Source organism: Lactuca serriola, chromosome 8, assembly GCF_051521515.1.
Source record: "Lactuca serriola cultivar US96UC23 chromosome 8, Lser_US96UC23_V15, whole genome shotgun sequence".
NCBI classification, from domain to species: Eukaryota; Viridiplantae; Streptophyta; class Magnoliopsida; order Asterales; family Asteraceae; genus Lactuca; species Lactuca serriola.
The window spans coordinates 6,962,738-6,985,150 of NC_136415.1; the positions used below are offsets into that span (position 1 = coordinate 6,962,738).

At 32.9% G+C, this 22,413-nt stretch overlaps 3 protein-coding genes across 3 annotated transcripts; 1 reads left to right on the plus strand and 2 right to left on the minus strand.

Moving 5' to 3' along the window:
• Positions 1 to 8,542: 8,542 nt before the first annotated feature.
• LOC145070015 (uncharacterized) lies at positions 8,543 to 9,455 on the minus strand. The gene is made up of 2 exons (XM_079016933.1): positions 8,791 to 9,455; positions 8,543 to 8,691 (listed from the first exon to the last, which is right to left on the minus strand). Exons 1-2 carry the CDS (start codon positions 9,331 to 9,333, stop codon positions 8,644 to 8,646), a joined length of 591 nt encoding a protein of 196 aa, XP_078873059.1. The 5' UTR covers positions 9,334 to 9,455; the 3' UTR covers positions 8,543 to 8,643.
• Positions 9,456 to 9,737: 282 nt separating this feature from the next.
• LOC145068686 (phytolongin Phyl2.2-like) lies at positions 9,738 to 10,812 on the minus strand. Its single transcript, XM_079015684.1, has one exon. The coding sequence runs from the start codon at positions 10,590 to 10,592 to the stop codon at positions 9,882 to 9,884; it is 711 nt and encodes a 236-aa protein (XP_078871810.1). The 5' UTR covers positions 10,593 to 10,812; the 3' UTR covers positions 9,738 to 9,881.
• Positions 10,813 to 11,789: 977 nt separating this feature from the next.
• On the plus strand, positions 11,790 to 20,844 carry GMI1 (gamma-irradiation and mitomycin c induced 1). Its single transcript, XM_079012673.1, has 35 exons — positions 11,790 to 12,460; positions 12,556 to 12,585; positions 12,694 to 12,780; positions 12,858 to 12,913; positions 13,005 to 13,079; positions 13,164 to 13,236; positions 13,316 to 13,371; positions 13,450 to 13,555; positions 13,644 to 13,712; positions 13,778 to 13,864; positions 13,945 to 13,995; positions 14,158 to 14,296; positions 14,379 to 14,440; positions 14,563 to 14,691; positions 14,770 to 14,860; positions 14,957 to 14,991; positions 15,078 to 15,156; positions 15,239 to 15,418; positions 15,485 to 15,662; positions 15,776 to 15,890; positions 16,328 to 16,444; positions 16,551 to 16,868; positions 16,957 to 17,060; positions 17,138 to 17,424; positions 17,512 to 17,606; positions 17,716 to 17,814; positions 17,890 to 17,956; positions 18,349 to 18,434; positions 18,523 to 18,807; positions 18,891 to 19,070; positions 19,172 to 19,286; positions 19,372 to 19,612; positions 19,679 to 19,867; positions 19,943 to 20,254; positions 20,358 to 20,844. The coding sequence occupies exons 1-35, from the start codon at positions 12,068 to 12,070 to the stop codon at positions 20,677 to 20,679; spliced, it is 4,908 nt and encodes a 1,635-aa protein (XP_078868799.1). The 5' UTR covers positions 11,790 to 12,067; the 3' UTR covers positions 20,680 to 20,844.
• Positions 20,845 to 22,413: the final 1,569 nt, after the last annotated feature.

Below are 22,413 nucleotides of genomic sequence, written 5' to 3' on the forward strand. Positions count from 1 at the left end.
TGTGCTACTTCAAAGGACGAACTTCGTGGAAAGGGAATGAAAAAAGGAGCTTATTGGGGGGCGGTGCTCGACAAGTTTCACGCTATTTTAAAGAAAAATCGGTATCGCAACAACGACATGTTGAGCAGCAATGGGGTATGATAACTAAGCGGTGCAACAAATTCAACGGTATTTACAACCGGATTGCGGCGCAACAACAAAGTGGAACCAACGACTTTGATTTGTTCAAAGCTGCTAAGGAACAATATCAGGTCGAAATGGGTCATGTTTTCGACTTTGAAAAATCATGGGAATTGTTGCGAGCGGATCCAAAGTGGAATAATGCGCCTATATCGTCGGAGGTTCAATCCAAAAGGTCTCGCAATTCTAGTTCGGTCGACGTGTCGGACGCACGGACTAACATCGACCTAAACGCCGATGACGATGAGATCCCGGATGATATCCAAGAGATATCCCCACCACCACGACCGCCCGGACGCGACAAAACGAGACGCGCTGCAAGACATGCGGAGGAGGTGGAGACGAGAGCAAAAGATGCGGCGGAAATGAGAGCGAAATTCGACGAACATAATTTGTTAATAAAAGAAAAAAATGAGTTGAAACGACGTCATTTGGAATTTCTGGAAAGGCAGGCACGGGAGAAGTATGAGCAAAAAGAGAGGGAACTAATGACACAACAGTTGTCAATTCTTTGGACAAGCGAGGAGGGTTTAGCACCTGCTGATCTAGCGGTGCTACAAGCAATGAATGAACAAATTAGGAAAAAATATTTGGGTTGATTAGGATTTGTGTGTGGTATTTAGTAGTGATTTCAATGTTATTTTAGTTATTAATTTAGGTTTAAAATTATGTTTTTTTAATTGTAATCGGATTTTAGATTTTAAATATTATGTCTTTTTTTTTTGTTTTTAAAATTATATGTTTTATAAAAAAAATATATTAGTTATTAAAAAAACGCAAAAAGAAAAAAAAAACGAAAACAAAAAAAAGGTAAAAAAAACAAAATAGTAAAAAAAATACAAAAATAAAAATATTTATTTTCAAAATGTTGGTGTTACATCTTGTTGTATCTTGTGGCATGTGAGGTGGCACAACTTGGTGTTGCATCTTGTTGCCCACACTGCTCTTAAAAATAAAAATTGGAATGTTTTTACGTATTGTTTTAAAATAACAATTAACTAATGTTTTCTACATATTGAAAAAGTGAGTAACCTGTTTAACTTAAGATAATGACTTATCTTTTTAAAAAATAAATATATTTGTTGGCAACTAAAACTTTTTCGATAAAATTATTCTTAAATTCAGTAATAACCGTAAATATAAATCCTGTTTTTAAATTAGTTTTGTAAATAAATAAAGTGTTTGATGTTGATCATTTATATATTTGATGGGGAGAGTGAGATGGGGGTAATGAATGATGAAAGGCGTAAGGTGGGGCAGGAAATGATTAGGAGAAGAGACCACGCGGATGGGTTTAGTGTTTATATAGTAATAATTAACGTACACATAAAGATTTTAGAAGGGGTAGTTGTTTCATTTAATCGGAATTCGGAAGTAAGGGGGCCCCAAGCATACCCACGACCCCACGAACTTAAAGCCCGTCATTCTCGCCAAAATTTGCATTAACTAATTCAAATATGGTTTTTCATTTTAATATTTTATTTTAACATTTTGTGAAAATAGTAGGAGGAATGTATTTTTCTTTTGTTACCGAAGTATTTGACAAAATTACTAAGAAACTTCTAAAATATGTAAATTACATAAGAATGATAATTATTTAAAAAGATAAATATATAAATATATTTTTATAAGCAATTATAGAAATAGTTTAAAAATGTTCGATAGTTTTTTGTAAACGCTGCATGAAATACTTTTAGATTTGAAGTTATTTATTTAAATTAATCAAACATAACTTTTTGTTTAAATTGAGTTGTTTTTGTTAAAAGTTATACGTTATAAGCTCCCAAACACTCATTGTCAAACACATCATATTTTTAGACAAAATTACATAAATGGTCGTTGTGCTTTACAAAAGTTTGGATTTTCAGTTTCTAATTTTTTTTATAAAGATGGTTTTTGTTGTTTCCTTTTTTTGCATGGTTGGTCTCTAACCCATATAAATCGATGAAGTTTTAGTTGTTCAAAAAATACCATTTAACTATAGGCGTCATACAAAAAATACCAACGAAGTTTATCTTTTGTTCAAATCTGACCCGGTGATAACCAGATCTCCAGGTGAACGGCTGAGTTGGCAAAAGTAATGCTTAGTTGGCATATTTAGGTAGTGTGTTGCACATCTACTCAACATTAAATGAAAAATACATATTATAAATCGATTTAGGGCATCAGGTGGGTGGTCATTCGTCTCTTCTCCTCTTGACAATTAATTTTCTTATTCTCCCTGTAAATCGTTCGAATCCAGCTCAAATAAATTGATTTGGGGCATCAGGTGGTCATATGGCTCCACTCCTCTTTGAACCTGTTTATTATTATGCAAGAAAGAGCAAAGGAAGTACAATCGTTAATGAGAAAAATAATGAAATTACTTGCATGACTATAAGTTCCTGCTTTCTTTCTTTTTGTCTTGAAAGGAATTGATAGAAAATGAATTTATGTAAACAAGCTAAGAAAGAATTTATGTAAACAAGTTATGAAATGATCTTTTCATTTAAAACAATGTTACCTTGAATCTAAAGGAATCACAACAGAGGGGCAATTTGGTCACAGTTAAAGGAATCACAATAGAGGGGCTGTTACAATTGAGTGTAGGGGCTGTTTGGAGGGTTTTGAGTGCAAGTCATGTTTTGATGCTGTTACAATGGAATGCCATTTAGATTCTTTGTTAACCTCTTTTTGTTGGTTGATAAAGTTTGCTGCTAAAAATGACAAAGTTTAGTCCATGCAATTGAAGATTTGCTGCTGGAAATGGCAGTATTATTTACTGTTACCTTGAATCTTTGTAGACTTTTAATTATTTTTTGACTATTTATAGCAGCAAAATGTAACAAATTTGACATATTTTCAACAGTAAATAGTCTTAAAAGCAATAAAATTGTCAAAATGACATTCAATTTTAAGCTGAATCACAATTCAGATGGGGTCAAACCTGTTAAATAGTATATACGGACATTTTAGTAAAAAACTATTACATCATTAATTTTTTACCAAAAAAAAAGAGTATGGGCATTTTGAACAAAATCTCTTAAAATCATTATTTTTTTTTTTATCAAAAATATAGTATGGGTTGTATATTTTACAAAACAAACCATTATTTCATTATATATGATTATTTAGAGAATATTAATATAGTTATATGTACTTTTGTTGCCCAAATTACTTCAGCACCACTTTGCAAAGTACACTAACGAGAATTATGTAAATGTTTGTGGATTAGTTACACACAACAACAAATGGATTTTGTATATTTTACAAAACAAAGCATTATTTCATTATAGCTTTAAAAAATTGTTATTTGTGACATTGCAATTCAAATTTTGGTCATTTAAGAAAGTTGCTCCACTTCTTTTCTTATTAGTTGATTTGTAGCGAGAAATTGGTATTAGCTTTTGTATAGAAGTGTCATATTTTTCTAGGACAGGGGGTGTTTTTAGTAATAAAAAATATGTATATAGGGGCAGTTTTGTCGCAATCAAGGACAAATTCGTCTTTGTGCACGAGCATGTAAATGGTCTTGGATACTAACAGTTTCTAAACAACACCTTAATTGACTGGTAAAATCAGTCAATTCTAACAAAAAAAACTGTATACAGGGGCAATTTGGTCATAAAAAAGATGTATGTGTGATTAGCCCAAAGCAGGAGTAGATTCGCCAACTGTTAAAATCAATCAATTTAAACAAAAATAACTGTATACAAGGGCAGAAACGAATCCTAGAGAGGGTTATGTATTGACTCCCTCCTGATTTTGAGAAAGAACGCTGAGAAAATGGATCTTCCCTTGCAATTAATCCACGTAAGACTAAAAAAGGATGCCATGTCATTTATAATTTCAGTTTTTAAAATGATCAGGTAATTTTTTTTTTTTGACCGACAAATGCAGGTTACCAACCTGTTAGATTTGACAAAATAGTAAACTTGGTTGGTGTTTTTATACAAATATATAGTTAGATGGTGTTTTTTAAACAAACAATACTTTGATGGTCTTTTTTAAACGTTTTTAAAACTTTCTTACCCATATAAGTCATTTCCCCATCATATTTTTAGACAAAATTACATAAATGGTCGTCGTGCTTTACAAAAGTTTGGATTTTCAGTTTCTAATTTTTTTATAAAGATGGTTTTTGTTGTTTCCTTTTTTTGTATGGTTGGTCTCTGACCCATCTAAATCGATGATATTACCCTTTAAAATATATTTTATCTTTTTCTTTTACATATTCCTAATTTATATAAATACTATTGATTTATATTATGATGTTTTGTATTGTATAGTAAGGATGAAAGTGGGTCCAAACCCAGCCCGGATGGACCCATAACTAAAAAACCCAGAACCTGTTGACGAGATTTTGTAAAACCAAAAACCGGATCGATATATAAAAATAGGCTCCGCTTCGGTTTCGGATACGATACCGGGTAAAGTGGGTCTAGAACCAGAAAATTCGGAAACATCAACGTGGGTAAGGTGGAAACGGGTAAAGTGGGTTTAGAACCGGAAAATCTGGAAAAACCATAATTTTTGGTAATTACTTGCTACTTAGTGGGTTGAACTTTGAAAATATTCATATTGATATCTCGATTTCGGAGGACTGTAAGTTGTTGAATATGAACCCAAAATTGAGAAGATTATAGTTTAAAATCATGTACGAACTTTAAAGTACACTTTGCAAAAAATCGTATGCCAATCCGACTTTAAAACGAATGAGATATGCATATTTTAACATTTTCACAAAATACAAAGTACAAAAGCAAATAGCTAAAAAGTTAAAATTTCCAGTTTTGATATCCAGATTTCAGGGGATTGTAATTCATTGAATACTAAACCAAAAATGACACAATTATAGTCTAAACTCATCTATAAACTCTAAACTACAAGTTGGAAAAACTCGCATGTCAATCTGACTACAAAAGATTTAGATATGCATGTTTTAAAATTTTCACAGAGTACAAAAATCAGAAAAACTAAAAACTTCCAACTTTGATATCCCGACTTTGGGAGACTGTAACTCATGGAATATGAACCTAAAATTGAGAAAATTATAGTCTAAAATCATGTACAAACTCTAAACTGTACTTTGAAAAAACCATATGTCAATCCAACTTTAAATGAATGAAATATGCATGTTTAACATTTTCACATAATACAAAGTACAAAAACAAATAGTTAAAAAGTTGAAAATTTCCAGCTTTAATATCTTGACTTCGGGGGACTGTAATTCATTGACTATTAAACCAAAAACGATAAAATTATAGTCTAAATCATGTACAAACTCTAAACTACAAGTTGAAAAAACCGCATGTCAATCCGACTTCGAACGAACTAGATATGCATGTTTTAAAATTTTCATAAAATACAAAAAAGCTAAAAACTCCCAGCCCTGATATCTTGATTTTGGGGGACTGTAAGTCAATGAACATATAACTAAAACAGATAAATTTATAATCTAAAATCATTTACAATCTCTAAAATACACGTTAGCAAAAACGACATGTCAATCCTACTTGGAACGAATGAAATATGCATATTTTAAACTTTTCATAAAAACTAGTTTTGGCCCCTAAACGTGGTTCCGGTTTCAAATACCGGTTCCAGTTCTTAAACTTGGTTTACCCGAATCCATTGACCCAAACCCGGATTACCTGGAACTTGGATAAAGCCATTCTGTAAATCTAAAACCGGAATCAATTCTATATATTTTAGTTCTAACAGTTCCGGTTCCAGTCTAATTCCAGTTCCAATCTGGTTTTCCGGTTTTAAATCTCATCCCTATTATAGAGCCGATGCAGACATACAAGTTGTAGATATAGGCTAATATAACTTTAATCGTATACGAAGATGAGAGAAATGATTAGAGGTTAATTGGCATTTGGTTAGTTTGTTTTTGTTTTTTAATAAAAAAAATATAACAATTATAAATTTATAATGTTTAATAACTAAATAATAAGTTATGAAAATCTTATTAACTAATCTATAAATTTATATATAAAATGTTATATATATATATATATATATATATATATATATATATATATATATATATTAAATAGTTTATTTGGTTTAAACAAAACCAATCCCATATAAGGTATCATTATTCGGTTAAGAGTAAATTACATGGATGGTTCCTACGGTTTGAAGTAATTTACACGTTTGGTCTCTAACTTATCTTTAACTCGGAAGATCCCTACAGTTTGTTTTTGTTGCGCGTTTGATCACTCTCTTACCTAAAAACACTATTTTTGCCTTAGTTTTTTTAATTTATTTAAATAAAGTGGGATAGGTAAGCTAAGGTAAGGCGAGGTGGAAATGAGGTTGGGGGTGTGTTTATTTAAATAAATTAAAAAATCAATGACAAAATAGTCTTTTTAGGTAAGCTAGAGACCAAGCGCGCAACAAAAACAAACAATAGAGACATTTCGAGTTAAAAAAAAAAAATAAGTTAGGGACCAAACATGCAAATTACCCCAAACCATAAGGACCATTTGTGTAATTTACTTTTCGGTTAATCAATATGAATTAACCGAAAACAAAATAACCCGAACCAAATTAACCAAACATCATTTGGTTCGGTTTAGTTATTCGGTTTTGGTTTTCTATCACAACCCTTGGTATAAGATGGGAAAGGGGCTAGGGGTGTTTTCATTTAAAAGATATTAATATAATTAAATATTATTTATGTAAATTAGGAATAGGTGAAAGAAAATGATAAAATATATTAGAAAGGGTAAAAACATAATTTTAGACGGATCAAAAACCAACCATCAAAGAAATTGAAATTATAAATTAAGCTAATAGGAAGAAATTGAAACTATAATTAAAAAAAATATTAAGGATGTAACTTTTTGTAAAATCTCTCCATCTAAAAAAATAATAGGTTTATTATCTTATTGACAAGTGTCTACTATTAAAACTCCACATTAATATTATATGTCACATATCATGCCACTTGTCAACCTATTAATTATCCATTTTAAATTTCAAATTTCAAAATTTCACTCTAATTACATTAAATTAGTAATTGATTCTTTATTTTAAATTTAAAATTTTAAAATTTTCACTCTGATTATATTAAATTAATATCATTAGATAAAAAAAATAAAAAAAAATTAATACAGATTATAAGGTGATATAACTTCACGTATTTATTTAAATCAACAATTATAATTTTATATAATTAAAAAAATCTCAAAGAGTAATAAATTATTTAAAATAATTGATTGATAATTTTAATTTTTTAACATTAAAATTTAATTAATTTTCTAACCATGATTATGATGGGTTATAAACTATTAATATATATTCAAAATATTTATACTTGTCAATTAAATTAATTTAATACGGAGTAATTATTTGAGTGACATGTCTGTGGCCACATATACACGCATGTTCCTTATAGTAATTTTTAGCAATGCCCTAAATAATCTGTTTAAGTAATTATAACTCTTGTTAGTGTATTATAATATATTTTTAAAAAGTCATATCTGCTAGTTCTCGTTGACTACAAATGATAGATTAATGAATTATGAATGACCAAGAATTCAAAAGAAATAAAAAAACACATTGCAAAGCCACTATGCAGCGATGATAATTATAGTGTATGGTGGAATGATTCATTCAAACATACAAAATTTTACTATTTGCAAGGAAAAATTGTGACTCAATTTTTAACGGATTTTATTTGATAGGGACCGTTAAAAATATCATAAATATATATCGTGAAGCATAACTTGTATTCTCACGAATGTTTGTGTGGTGATATATATATATATATATATATATATATATATATATATATATATATATATATATATATATATATATATATATATATATATATAAAGTAATAATAATAATTCTCATGAGTTTGTAGTCAAATATTTTGTGATAGATGTGGGTATCTTGTTAAATTTGGGGGACGTGAGGCTGAGAATTCGATTTCCTTAAATTATTTTTTGTGGTGTCATGTGGGGAATTTTTTCTTGTAAATCTCTATGGAGATTGAGTTTATCCTGTAAAAGAAATTGAATCCAAGGTGCTAGCTGAAATGTTGAGAGAGAGCTTCCAGTCAATTTGTTTTCCGTTTCCAAAAAGTCAGCTACATAAGTTAAATTTTTTTTTTCTCATTTTATGCAAAAGCACGAAAGACTATAATCCCAGGGGGAATAAGGTAATCAAAATTTCTTTGAATGATTATTTCAAAAGCCCAAATATGTTGGGCTGGATTGTGGACGTGAACCGAAGCCCATTTGATAGATCCATTGATTCATTTGGGTTTAATTTTAGCAAAATGTTTTGGTTGGTAGTTTGCAAATAGTAAACGAGTTTTGGATTGAAGTAATTTAGCAAGATCCATGACGCAAAATGGGAATCATAAAATAAGAAAGATCCATTTAATGAGCAAATGTTCCAGAAACTACTAAACTCCATTCCATGGTAGTTGCAGTATTTACACAACACAGCTAGCTAGACGATCTATCGTCTCCATGGGACGACTTGATTAATGCTTTGATTCATGTTTTCCTGTAAATTTTACACCAACATTTTACTTAATTAGGTCAAACTTTCTATTTTAACAAAGGGCCCTAAACTAAAGATTCACATAGTTTGGAAGTTAATTACCAAGATGCTAAAAGCGGTTTTGTTGAAGAAGATGATGCCACGTGTCGTTGAAACTTTGTTGTTTTTAACGTTGGAATCAAGAGAATCTGAAAAGACGTCATTTAATGATGAAGAGGAATCACCATCTCTGCTGCTGATATACGTGAAACTATCCAAACTCCATGAACGGAGCTGATGCGATGATGTCCTCTTACACATCATCATCTTCCTCAATCCCATCATCATCTTCCACTTACTTCTACCAGGTGAAGACATGCCGGAATAAGGTTCATCCAGCACACTTGTTGGTGACTCTGTCTGTATACTCTCTTCTTTGGTATTCATCAACAGTCTCGGAGGGAGATTCAAACACCTCACACCTTGTGGTGCCGGATCACTGGTAGCGGTGCATCTTGGTTTTCCGGGTGCCTCCTCCCATTGAAACGGGATGGTGGCTCCAGCTCCGGTGTAGGTGTCTGGTGGCGGAGTAAAGCCACCCTCCAGCTCCAGTCTACTGAAACGCTGTGAAAACAGTAATAGTTTTGGTTCCTCTTCAAACCCCATCTTCCAAGTCCTACTGTTGATTGATTGATTCTTCACCTGAAAACAAAAGGGTAGAAGTAGTAGCTAGATTGTTAATTTGTTATTGCAGGCCTAGTGGAAATCACAAAATTGCCCTTACACCCACTTGTAGTCACGCATTTATAAGACTACACGTAGCTTGCTACAAGCCGATAGAATAACAAATTAACAATGTATTAGATACTATTAATTAAAGTTGTTTACAATTTCAAGGTAAATATTTTCTGCTCCTAAGTCCTAACAGCATCTTTTAAACGGCATTATATGTTGGGAATAAGGGAATATGCCTAATTCCTAAAACTAAAACTAAAACTAAAACACCCAATTTTATGAATACTAACCATGCATGAATATCATTATTGCCCTCATCTCATAAATCATAATCATTCCCCCAAACAATCATCAACTTATTAAGCCAATATGATAAACTGGAGTAATATACATATAACACGTTCTACAGTAGAAGAAATTATTTCCTTATCATGGAGTAATCAATCTATTCATACAGTAGTAGATGAAATGAGGGGCTTTTAACAGTTAACCCAAAGCCATATCACGAACAACAAGACACCACAAACTCTGATCAAGTCCATAGACAATACCACCATCGATTCTTGTTTCTTCCAGATGTACCTCGTCCTTTGCATCCTACTCCCACTTGAAACAGACCCATCGTCATTATCCAAATCCAATTTGCCTTCTTCTGCTACGTCTTTGTCAACATCTCCAAAAAACCTTTTCTTCATCGAGGAAGAATCCGTAGACCCTTTGTTCTTCCTTCTCACGGAATTTAAACTCTCTCTGTGATCGTCTTTCGAATCCGCCGGCGATGACGTCGCATCGAATTCCAAATTTGAAGCCAGAAGCTGCTGAAACACCGGACTAAATTCTCCTTGGAAACAATGCCAATTTGGGGAATACAACCGCTGCTTCATCGTGCCAGAATTGCGATTATCTATCATACTGGTAAACGCGTTTTTTACGCTCTTGAGAAACAACAAGCACTCAGGTTTCTCGAGCGATTCATCAAATATTCCAAAATATACGAAAGGATCAAGGATGAAAAACATGTATGTTTCACCATGAACAGTATGGGAGAAGATGGAATGGAAGGGCGGCGTCTTCTCTAGGCACTTCTTAGCTAAATCGCCAAGATCTGCATCTTTTGAATTGAATTCAGCTAGGATTGTAGTGTCTTTTGCAATGCAAGCGTAGAAGATTAAATTAGGGTTCCAACTCATATTTCAAATTGAGTTGGTCTAGATAATTACACAACAAACAAAGAACGATAGACTGAAACCATATGCTACATCCATACATGTCGTATTATTCCTTGCTTTTGGAACCATATGAATATGAATGCTTGTAGCTAATTGAGAGACGATTTGCAAAATCTCCGATTGTTGTCGAGAATTATTCCTTGCTTTTGGATCAGTCATTGATGACTTACGTTGTAGTTTTTCTCAAAGGATTAAAAATACAAGGGTTACTCTAATTGTAGCCAAACTAACTTATAGTTTTTGTTTTAAAAGGATCTCATTTTTTCTCCTAGGTGTTTGTCTTAGCTTTTAAAAATTCAAAAGTTCTTTTTGAAAAAATTATAAAAAATCAAGATTTCCTGACTTTTTCAAAAAGTAAATTTTTTTATATAAAAACTCTAAAAATAACTTTTAAAACAAGTTTTGCCAAACATTTTTTACTTTTTTTTCTTTTTCAAAAAGGACTTTTGGACTTGAAAAGCTAAGCCAAACACCCCTATTGTATAAACTTCACTTTTGAATTTTAAAAATAACATAGTCCACGTCCATCAATTAATACCTCTTTTTCTCTCTCTGTACTGCCAGAAAGTCTTTCCTTCCAACGGTGACTATCTCTAGACCAAGGACCATGGGTGTAATTTCTTTAAACTACGTGGATGGATCATCAAATTCTCAAAGGTTAATCAAATATATGAATTTTAAGAGTTCGATGAAAAGCATGATTGTATGGTACTACAACCCATGGAATGCATGCCCCGTCGTAACATTTGTATGACAAAATCACAAACTAAATTCATATCTTTAACAACTAATACAAAATATATAAACAATTATATATATATATATATATATATATATATATATATGCAAAAGAAGAAATGTGTTTTTTTTCATTTAAAAAAAATCAATATGACAGTTTATAAGGATATTTTAGATATTTTTTTGAAAAATATTATATAGAAAAAAGTTTCAAATTTTAAAGGTTTTTTTTTTTGTTGTAAATGTAACTCAACTTTTATTAATTGAGCAAAAGTATGATAAAATGCTATATTTAATTAAAAAAATAAAATAACAAAAACTCTTCATTTAATATGGTAAAGAAAATATATTGGAAGGATTTGGAATATGAAACAGGCTGCGGAATGATTACACCCGGCTTATTTTAGCCGCGTTCAGGTGTATTCTGAAAGTCGTACACTCCTACACTCTACTCTCTCATGGTCGTTTCCGTTTCCCCTGTAAAACCCTTGTCCACCACGTTTCCTCGCATACACAATTCAGGATTTTCGTTGCTTCTAATAATCAAACGATAATCGATTTCTTGCAATTAAACATTTAAGATCAAAATCACAACCATCCGCAGTTTCTAGCTCATAGTCACATTGTCACGGAAACACAAGAGTTGATATTGTTTGAGTTTCCGAAGAGAAAACTTTCCTTCTGCGTTACGTTTCAAGATGGACGGTGATCGTCATCTTCTAACGCCACAAAAGAGATTAAATGAGACTTCCGACGTTGAGCGATTCAAGAGAAGGACGCCGGATTCCTTGGGAGTAATTAGTCAAGATGTATCAGGTCCAAGGAGAGTTTACAAGCTGAAAATTCTTTTGCCGAATGGGATAACTGTCTTGTTGAAGATTCCTGAAGGCACTGAGCGTATTAGTGTCGAAGAATTGGCTGGTAGAGTAAGGAATGAGTATGCTAAAGCTGTGCAAAAGACATCTAGCCCTAAGAAACAAGTTAACTGGAATACACAGTTATGTTTTCTTGACGATTCCGATCATGTTTTTAGGAACAGTCTTACGTTGACGAAATTAGAGCCCAATCGTGTCTACAATTTGAGACTTCATGTGAGTCCATGTTTTCATTCTGAAATAGCTTTATTTCGTTTCATGTTTTATCTGTTAAACTTGTTTGTAATTCCTCTATAATGATCCTGTAACAGGATGGGTCTCAGCCAGCAAAAATTTATGAGGTTTGTTTGGGAATGATTATATATAACCTGATTGCCTGTGGTTTGTATTCTGTTGCTTCACAATATTTCCCGAACTGTAATGCCTTCGTTCTTTGTTTTTGTCTTTAGAACATGTGGGATTTGACACCAGACACCGAGTTACTTAAGGAGCTCCCTGAAGAGTACACTTTTGAAACTGCATTGGCTGATATAATTGTAATAAATGACATTTGTTTATTCATTTTCCTTAAAACCCCATCTTCAAGACTCTCATGTCATACTTTTTACTACAGGATAATTCATTGCAAGCTGTGTGGTCTAATGGTGAACAGGAGAAGAGGTTAATAAGGTACAAGGAGTCCTGTGTGGTACTTTTTGGACAAGAATTGTTCATAGGATTTTGGTTTCTACTGTTTCATATAACTTTGATTTCTTGTCAGTGTGGAGGTTTCAGATGATAGGATATCTATTATTGATACAGGACCAGGCATGGATTCTTTGTCAATAGAGAAGTGGTAAGATGTTAATCCTCAAACTGTTTCATTTCTTTGTTTCTTACTTTCATGCACATGTTTTATGCTATCTGTTTCTCTCTGTAGGGGGAAGATGGGAGCCTCCCTTCATCGGGCTTCCAAAGGCCAAGCTATAGGAGGAAAACCTCCATATTTAAAAGTAAATAGCAAAATTTTGTTGTCTTGAATATTACCCTATTCTTGTTTCTAACTTTTAGACTTATTTCTGGTGAGTACAGCCTGCATTTGGCATGTTTGGATATGGTGGCTTTGTTGCTTCGATGCATTTAGGAAGGTATGTCTGTATAATTGATCAAATTTGGTATTTTGTTTGTTAACTTTTGATAGTCATTCTGTTGCTATCTTATTGTAGGCACACAGAGGTTTCCTCTAAGACAAAGGACTCCAAAAAGGTTTATATGTTACGCCTTGAGAGAGAAGCTCTTGTTAGTGGTTCAGGTTCAAAGCGAACATGGAGGGTAATCAAACTCTTTGTTGCTATTTGTTATCTGTTTATCTGTTATATATTATCTGATGTTTGTTTCCTCATTCTACATTGTAATCTAGACTTATGGTAGCCTTCGAGACCCTATGAAGGATGAACTTCAGTTAGCTCCAGGTGGTAGTTTCACAAAGGTAACTATCATCTCTTCTCAAAGAATACGATCCCAATTTGAACTTATCTGATTATAATTGAACAGATTGATATTTTTGAGCCCAAGAAGAAAAATATAGACATAAGGCAACTCAAATGCAAATTGAAGGATATCTACTTTCCGTATATCCAGGTTTCTTGGCTTATACATAACACATGGATGATATAATTTGTATTCTTGGATTACAAAAATAACACCATTCCTGTTTACAGTGTGATGAATTGTCCAAGAAAGGAAGAACAATAATGCCAATCGAATTTCAGGTTTGATTTTGTTGCATGTACTCTGGTTGGTTGTTCTTTCCTTTTGTTGCGTGTACTTTACCTAATAGCGAACTACATTTGTTATTAATTCAAGTTTATGAGGTTTATGTGCACTATTACCATATAATATTTACCTATATATAATGAGAATTGTATTTGTAGGTTAATGGCGACAATCTAGCAGAAATTCCAGGTGGAGAGGTGGCAATTACAAATCTGAATACATGCAATGGTCCAGAATTTGTGTTGCAACTTTGTTTTCAATTGAATCATGACAATGATACTATTACAAGTAGTCCAGGTTTGCTTTTTTTGTTGAGATTACTAAATTTGGTAACTCAATTTTAGCCATGAACTTTATTTTTCACTTTGAATTTATTCAGGAGCAAGATCATCCGAGGAAGCAAATGCACGTCTTAAATGTTATTATCTTCCAGTTAAAGAGGTACTGTTTAGAATCTTGGATGTATATATGTACTTCATACAAGTTCACATGATATTTTTTGAAGCAATATAGTTACTTTCTACTACTTTGTGACTTTTGTCCCTTGAAATTTTAAATAACAGGGAAAGGAAAGCATTCAGAACATTCTGGAAACTTTAAAAGAAGAGGGATATGGGTACACAGAAGATTTTGGAAGTTTTAGTCATGTTTCTTGTAGACGACTTGGTCGTTTACTTCCAGATGCTCGTTGGGTGAGTTGAGAGGAATGATAACTTATGATACCTTTAAGAATAACATTTAAATAATTAATGAATCTACCTTTGAATTAGGCATGGTTGCCATTCATGGATTTCAGACAAAGACCAGGGCACAGAACACAAGTTTTGAAGAGAAGTTGCATGAGAGTTAAATGTTTTATTGGTATATCCAATCTTCTCTTTATCTCTTTTATAATTTGCACTTCTTTTCATTATCATTATGTTTTGACTTTTGAGATCTTTATTTTGTGATTTCTAGAGACGGATGCTGGCTTCAATCCAACACCTTCTAAGGTAAGTGTTTTCTGCTTCCATTTCTGCTCACTTTTAAATTTACACAATCGTACCTTACGTCCATTTTTGTCTTTTTCTTTTTCTAGACGGATTTTGCACATCAGAACCCTTTTGCCAATGCCTTGAAAACTTTGGGCACTAAGCAACCTCCAGAGAAAGAGATTGGTAATTGAATTTAATTCTAGTTGAGTATAAACATGATGCCAACATTAAATTACAAAAAAAACCTAAAAAGGTTCATTAACAGGTGTACACATTGATATAAGAAGAGATGGAAAACCGTTGACCCTTTTGCAGTTAGATAAGCAGTACCAACAGTGGCTTGTCCAAATGCATGAAAAATATGATGAGGAAGTTGACTGTGGAATTGATGAGCCTGTCTTCATAGTAAAATTTTCAAACAAGGAGCTTAACATAGCAAACAATGGTGAGAATTTTAAAAAATTGACTCCATGGCTTTGATTTCTGCTACTCATGTTAGTTTTGGTTGCAGTTGTCAGGGTTCACAAAGCTGTAATGCGGAAAGGAAAATCTTGGGATTCAGGGCAGAAAATCAAGATTCTAAAAGGAGCATGTGCTGGATTCCACAAAACTAATATCTATGCTACATTGGAATACATTATTCTTGAAGGATTTCAAGGGGATGCAGGAGAAGCATGGATAATTTGCAGGTGGAATATCTTATTATTAATACCATCTTTATTTTATTCTATCTTTTTAGTATCTGACAGTTTTTCTTTGGTTGACATTTACAATTACAATACTCTTATTTGGAAATTGGAAGGCGGATTGAAGTGTCAGAAGAAGATGGGTGTCTCCTTGAATCTGCTAATGGAAATCCCACTTTTGATTTGCGGAAATCTGAATTAGTACCTATAAATGTCATTGATTCTGGAAAGGTTAGGACTTTTTGTTATAACCCTAGGGGCTGTTTCTTTATTTTCAACTTAATGGGCTTGATGGGTTAAGCACTTAATCTGGACAACTATACATTGCTGCTTTTTTGACTTAATCTTGATAGATTGGCTTTATGGGTTAAGCCAAAAAAAAAACATGGCTTAATGTGTTAAGACACTAGCTCTTAACCTTGTTGTCATTTTTTCTCCCTACTCCTCTCACTTTAAAATTGATGAATATTGTGAATCTGCTTTTTGGAATGTAAGGATAAAATGATCATTTAGTCTCATACAACACTTTCTCCAGACAAATGTTATCACCCATTCAGGACTTAGTTGGAAAAAAGAAAGAAACAACCCTTAGTCTACTTGCAGTTATGTTTTCTGTTCAAAAATTCTGAGAAAAATGAAAACTTTTTGAACAATGATTTATTCACTAGTGTTTGGCTGTTGATGGTTCTGAATGGGATAACCAACTTAAGAAGCAATATCAGAAATGTCCATCATCGATTCAGATACTAAATAGAAGACAATCTCTCAAATTGGGAATAGATTCGGTTAGTTCCACTTCCTCCAATCAACTGTCATTTATCCTCTTTGTGAAAAAAATGTATGTTTGAATTTGATTGATGATGATGTTTTTTCCTCACTTTCTTCTTACAGTCATTACCAGATGCGGATAAAGTTCATGCTTCACATGTATCACCATGTGACATTGTTGCTGTCATTCGTCCTGCTACTTATAAATCTGGGATTGCATGTGAAGAATTAGATCAAAAATATGTGATGAAAGATAACTTTGAGATGTCACTATCAGTTACATTTTCTGAAAATGGAAATGGAAATGAAAGCAATATCTATTCAGGACGCGTGACACCTTCATCACGAAAGGACTTGCATGGATTATATATATTTCAACCAAAATGCAACTCCCATCCTCTGTTTCAAAAAGCTGGAATTTATAAATTCACGTTTTTCATTGTGAGTAACATTGAATTGCTTCTATGTATACATAACCACATGGCTTTACAATCATATGATTTTGTTAATGATTAGCATTTATCATCAGAGAGATTCAAGCTGTGAGAAACGTGTGGTGAAGGTCAAAGTTGAAGCATCACGTGAGGTCCACAAATGGGCACTTGCAAAGAAGCTTCCTGATTATAATGTCACGTAAGAAAAATATAATTTATGTGTGCATTTTTATAAAATCTAATAACTCATATATGTGTTTCTTATTTGTTATTTAGGGTGGGTCGTTGTTTCCAGCCTATTTTTGTTGCGATGTTTGATGCATATTCCAATCAAATTCCATTTTTAAAAGTTCCTGAAGTAGTGGTCAAGGTCGAATGTAACAAGGGTGTTAACCTTAAAGTTCACAAATGGAGCCCATCTATATCATCTGACATGTCAGCTCTCATACTCAAGGATTTGGTTATTGGGAGCTCTAATTTGGACAATATTCGACCAAGTTATGATGCCACTCTGATGTTATGTCGGCCTGATGGGTCCCACATGCTAGAAATCCCTATCAAAGGTGTGCGTGCTTATGTTTGCCATTTATCATTCATTGGAAGAAATCCATTGGTTTGCTTATTCTTTTTTAATCTTCTCTTTGCATTAGTTTTTCCTGGATCCTTGACACGTGTGACAGTGCAACCAGAAAACTTTGAGAAGCAATTGATTCCAGGCCATACAATTAAAGAGTTGACTTTAGAGGTATATTATTATTTACCCAGTTTAATTCCATACAACAACTGCAACCTTTTTTGGTTATTAGTTATAGTTAATTATCGTAGTATTAAACTTTCTCTACACCCTTTTTCAGTTATTTGACGCGTTTGGAAATCATCTACGAGAAAAAGAAAAGGTGCAGTTAAGTATGAATGGATTTACCTCACTGGAAAAATCATTTTCTTCTAAGAAGGTATGTGCCTCTTGCAAGATTTTTAATAAGTTGTTGATATTTAGCAAATTGTCATTATAATATATAATTCAATAGGTGGATGCTGATGGATGCATTGATCTTGGTGGCCTTTTAAAGGTTACAGCAGGCTATGGAAAAAAAGGTATGCATGCTACTTTAAATTTCTATCCATTTAGTTTGTATTATGATACTTGTAATTTGTTTAATGGCTTTTGTTACATTAAACTTAGGGACTGTTTCTTTTTGACTTAATATGGAGAAAATGGGTTCACGTGTTAATTAACTTTCTTTTTTTCTGGCCTCACTTTAAAAATTGATGAACATTGTGAATTTGTTTTTTCGTATGTAAGGGTAAAATGGTCATTTAGTCTCATCCAAACGGTTTACTTTGTCCGGAAAAGAAACTAACATCATCATCCATTCAGTCACTGTATGCAATGCATACATGACTTGATGGGAAAAAAGAAAAAGAAACAACCCCTAATTAGTCTCCTCATGATTTTCATTCTCATTTGAAAAGTCAACTGTCATCAGTATCACTATCTGTTGGATCGGATGGACAACCCGTTATCATGAAGGAGTGGCAGATTGAGGAAAGGCAGCTGAGAACTGTATCAATGGTTTGAAACCCTTGATCTAATTTCTCCCAAATTTCATTAGCAGCAAATTATTTTAACTAAATAATAATAATGTTCTTGATGATTGCAGATACCTGAAACCTGTTTTGCTGGTTCCTACCTAGAAAACCTGGAATTTGAAGTTGTGGATTCGAAAGGTGATGTGGATGTAAACTTCCATGATGAAGATACAAGTGGACAATCCCATACCCTTGTAATAAAATCACAATCACACAATGTTGATGAATCTGTGAAATATGGCTTCCGTGAGGGGCGTTGCATAGTTCGTGCAGTTCCTGTTCCTTCTGAAATAGTAGGTGATTTTAGTTTCGTTGTTGCTCATGCCTGCCACCCGGATCTCAAGTTGACCATCAAGGTTAAAATCGTCATTTTCAGAAAAATAAATATCATGTCACAACTTTTGAGGAGACTAATTTAAGTGTTATTTCTTACATGTAGGTTCACGTTGAGATGCCTCCGCTGATAGAGCCTCTTAATGCGAAACATCTGTCCCCAGATGAAAATATATTTCCTCTAATGGACTCAAATACCCCCACCCCAACCGATTGTACAAGTGTCCAACACATTTATGCAGATGGAATAGAAACCGAATTAGAATCCATTCTTGTTTTCCAAAGGGTATATACGTACACTTATTAACACTGCCAAGTCTTGCCATATTCTATGTAAAAAATTGTTCATATCTACTATGACAAACGACACCATTTTATTTCTTTCAGGACCTTGAAAATGAGCTTATTGATTTTGGCATGAGGATTGGTAAACACGAAGAGAATATAAAGCTACTAGAATATCAACAAAGAGGGATTGAGTCCCAACTATTAGAATTGAATGGTAACTAATGACTATTTAATTAATCTTGTTAACAGACAATTGGAAATGAAATAATGTAAATGTAATGTTGGATTTTGAAATGCAGTTTCCAGATACCATTACCAAAGTTGTTCTTCTACCCGCAAATACAAATACGGTTCACCAGGGAAAGATGAGATCACAGAAAAGATTGAATGTAAGACCGAGACTGCTGCTGCTGTTGTCATCAAACTCTTCAAAATGATGTCAGAGATGCAAGATGAAGAAGATTGTTTTGGAACTTTAATGGGACGAATTATTGGTGTTGTAGCACTTGTTGGAACAGCTCCAACGTTAAACCTTAGCAGGTGAATCTTCTTCTGCATTTAAGCCTACATGATAACACCATTTTATTACCTTGGACCTTCTCTCAGGATATTTGCAGAGTATCTCGGTGATGAAATGCTTGCAGTGGTATGCAAATCTTATGAACATGTGATATTACTGGAGACATATGAAGAGAATGGGAAGGTGAATCGTGCACATGCCCTTCATATGTTTGCATCAGAACTTGGACAATCTATAAACGGTCGTTACGGTGTTATATGCATCGAAGATATAAGGTGCCATAAGTGAATCTCAGAAGTTTAAAAATCTGAATGGGCAGTGGCATGACTGTAATTATTGTGATCTGGCAGGGCATGCGAGGCAGAGAAAGATGTTGAAGGAAAGCTTCTGTTACCGGATCCTACCCTTCCTGATGGGACAACTCCAAAAGGGTTTTTAGGTTATGCGGTGAATATGATAGACATCGACGTTGATTATTTAAACACAAGGACCGAATCTGGTTATGGTCTTCGAGAGACGTTGTTTTATCGTCTTTTTGGTGAAACACAAGTTTACGAAACGAGAGAGGACATGAGAAGGGCAACTTCGTCAATTAAAGACGGTGCGGTTTCTTTGGATGGAGGGATACTCAGAGGAAACGGCGTTATGTCTCTCGGAGGCTGGTAAGCAAGCATGGTTGGTTTTTATTTTGATATATAAATATAAATATAAATATAAATATAAATTTGTGTGTAATTTGAGATTATTATTATACTATATGTTTAGGGAAGGGGAAGGGGATATTATATTCCCGGTGGCGGTGGGTGCGATGAGAAATGAAGCGGCGTCTCCACGTGTGAAGCAAGTGATGAAGAGGTATAATGAACTGAAGTTGAAACAGAAAAGGACAGTTGAGGAGTTGGTTACTGAAAATAAAAGTCTTGAAAAGCTTAAGAAAAAGTACAAAAAGAGACGCGATGTTTATGCTAATTATTTCACACGCAACCAACCGATTATCACCACCACCACAGATGTGTCTCCTATATCTTCTTGTTTAGAGGAGAAGCCGGTTGTTGTCGTACCAGGGTCGTATACCCCCTTCTCCTAGTTATAAAGTTTCCTTAGCTAGCTAACATAGGGCGTGATTATGGAACCTTTTTATCTTTTGGATAGCATTATATGTCTAGGTATGTAAATAAACTTATTTTAGATTAGCACTTTTAGATGACATTATAGTTTGGATATATATTAAAATGGATTGGCTTGTTTTAAATTATAGACTCTTAGAGCAACTTCATCGACAACACCAAAAAAAAATGATTTTTTAACACCAAAACATATATACATCCAATATTTTAATAATAAAATAGCATGTTTTTTAAAATTATCTATAAACTTTATCAGTTTTACTAATGTATAATATAGTTAATAGTTAATTATTAAAATTAAAATATACAAATATCTACTAATAATATAGGTTTAAGGTTGTCGCATTTATAACATTTTTATTTTTGCATTACACAAAGTTCAATTAATGTCAAAACTATAGAATGAGATTAACGGCCTTTTGATTTTTTGGAAAATATCAAAATCATTACAAATATATTAATAATTATAAATAAATATTATAGAATACATAGTATATAATAGTTTGAGAATTAATTGATGAGCAGATAATATTATTATATATTTTTTTGAAACGGCGAAATTTTATAAAAAAGAAATAAGGGCCAAAGTCTTACAAGGAAAAAGACTTGGCAAACAACTAAGCTAAATCACAACCCCAAAGCAACACAAACCCCACACACTCCGCCCAGGGCAAAGCTACAAGACACTAAACGGGGAACAACACCAATTCGCCCAATTACAATTGTCAAAATTACCCCTATGCTTAACCCACTCAAAGACCATAGTTATAATGTTGTCCACAACTTTAGAAATGAATATAATATTTTGTTTTCATTAAGCAATTCATAGAAAGATTATGTGGATACAAAAATAGGGGATTTGATAATCGAAGAATGCTCGGATATCTCTTGAGAATTATGTAAGTTTATTTTTTGAATTGATATTTCTACTTTATGTATGATTATCAAGAAATCCAATATTGGATAATCATCCTCAAGGACATTTTCAGTTTTAGATAAAAAAAAATTAAAAATATACAATATTATTGAAGAATTAAGAGTATACGAAATACAATTATATACTATACACCTGAAAGTTGGATAAATATATGAAAATTGAGTTTTAGTAGTTAGAAAACAATTTATGATATATAATTGTCAGATAGCTTAAGTTGTTTGGAAGAATCGATAAACCATACAATATGGCTGTCAGACTGTTACAAACAAAATTGTCACAAGCAGGTTGTTAGTTGTCTTTGGGAAAACCTAAAACTTATATGTTTCTCTAATTCCTTCAAGATGATTATTTTTTTGTTGGATTGTAGGTCTAAACATAGAGATTTTGGTTCGTTTCCCTAAACCTGGTGTGGAATTTGCCCTTTGACCTCGCTACTTATTGATCAGTTAGCGAGACCACTGCCACTTGGACCCACGAGGGGCGTCACCCCGTGACCCTTGCATTTCATTGTGTTTAGGATCAAACTCGCTTTATGTACAAATATGCACTTTACACCACTAAACTTGTATTAGATTACAATTTAAATCTCACATGACACTAGAATCACCAACATGAATATTTGTCTAGCTTGATTATATAACTCAATATGTTTCAACAAAGTCTTTAATCCATTTTCCACAAGCTTTAATTTATTTTTAAGCTTTTTAATCCCTTATATTATCTTTAGTTCTTTATGATATGGTCCCTACATATAAGA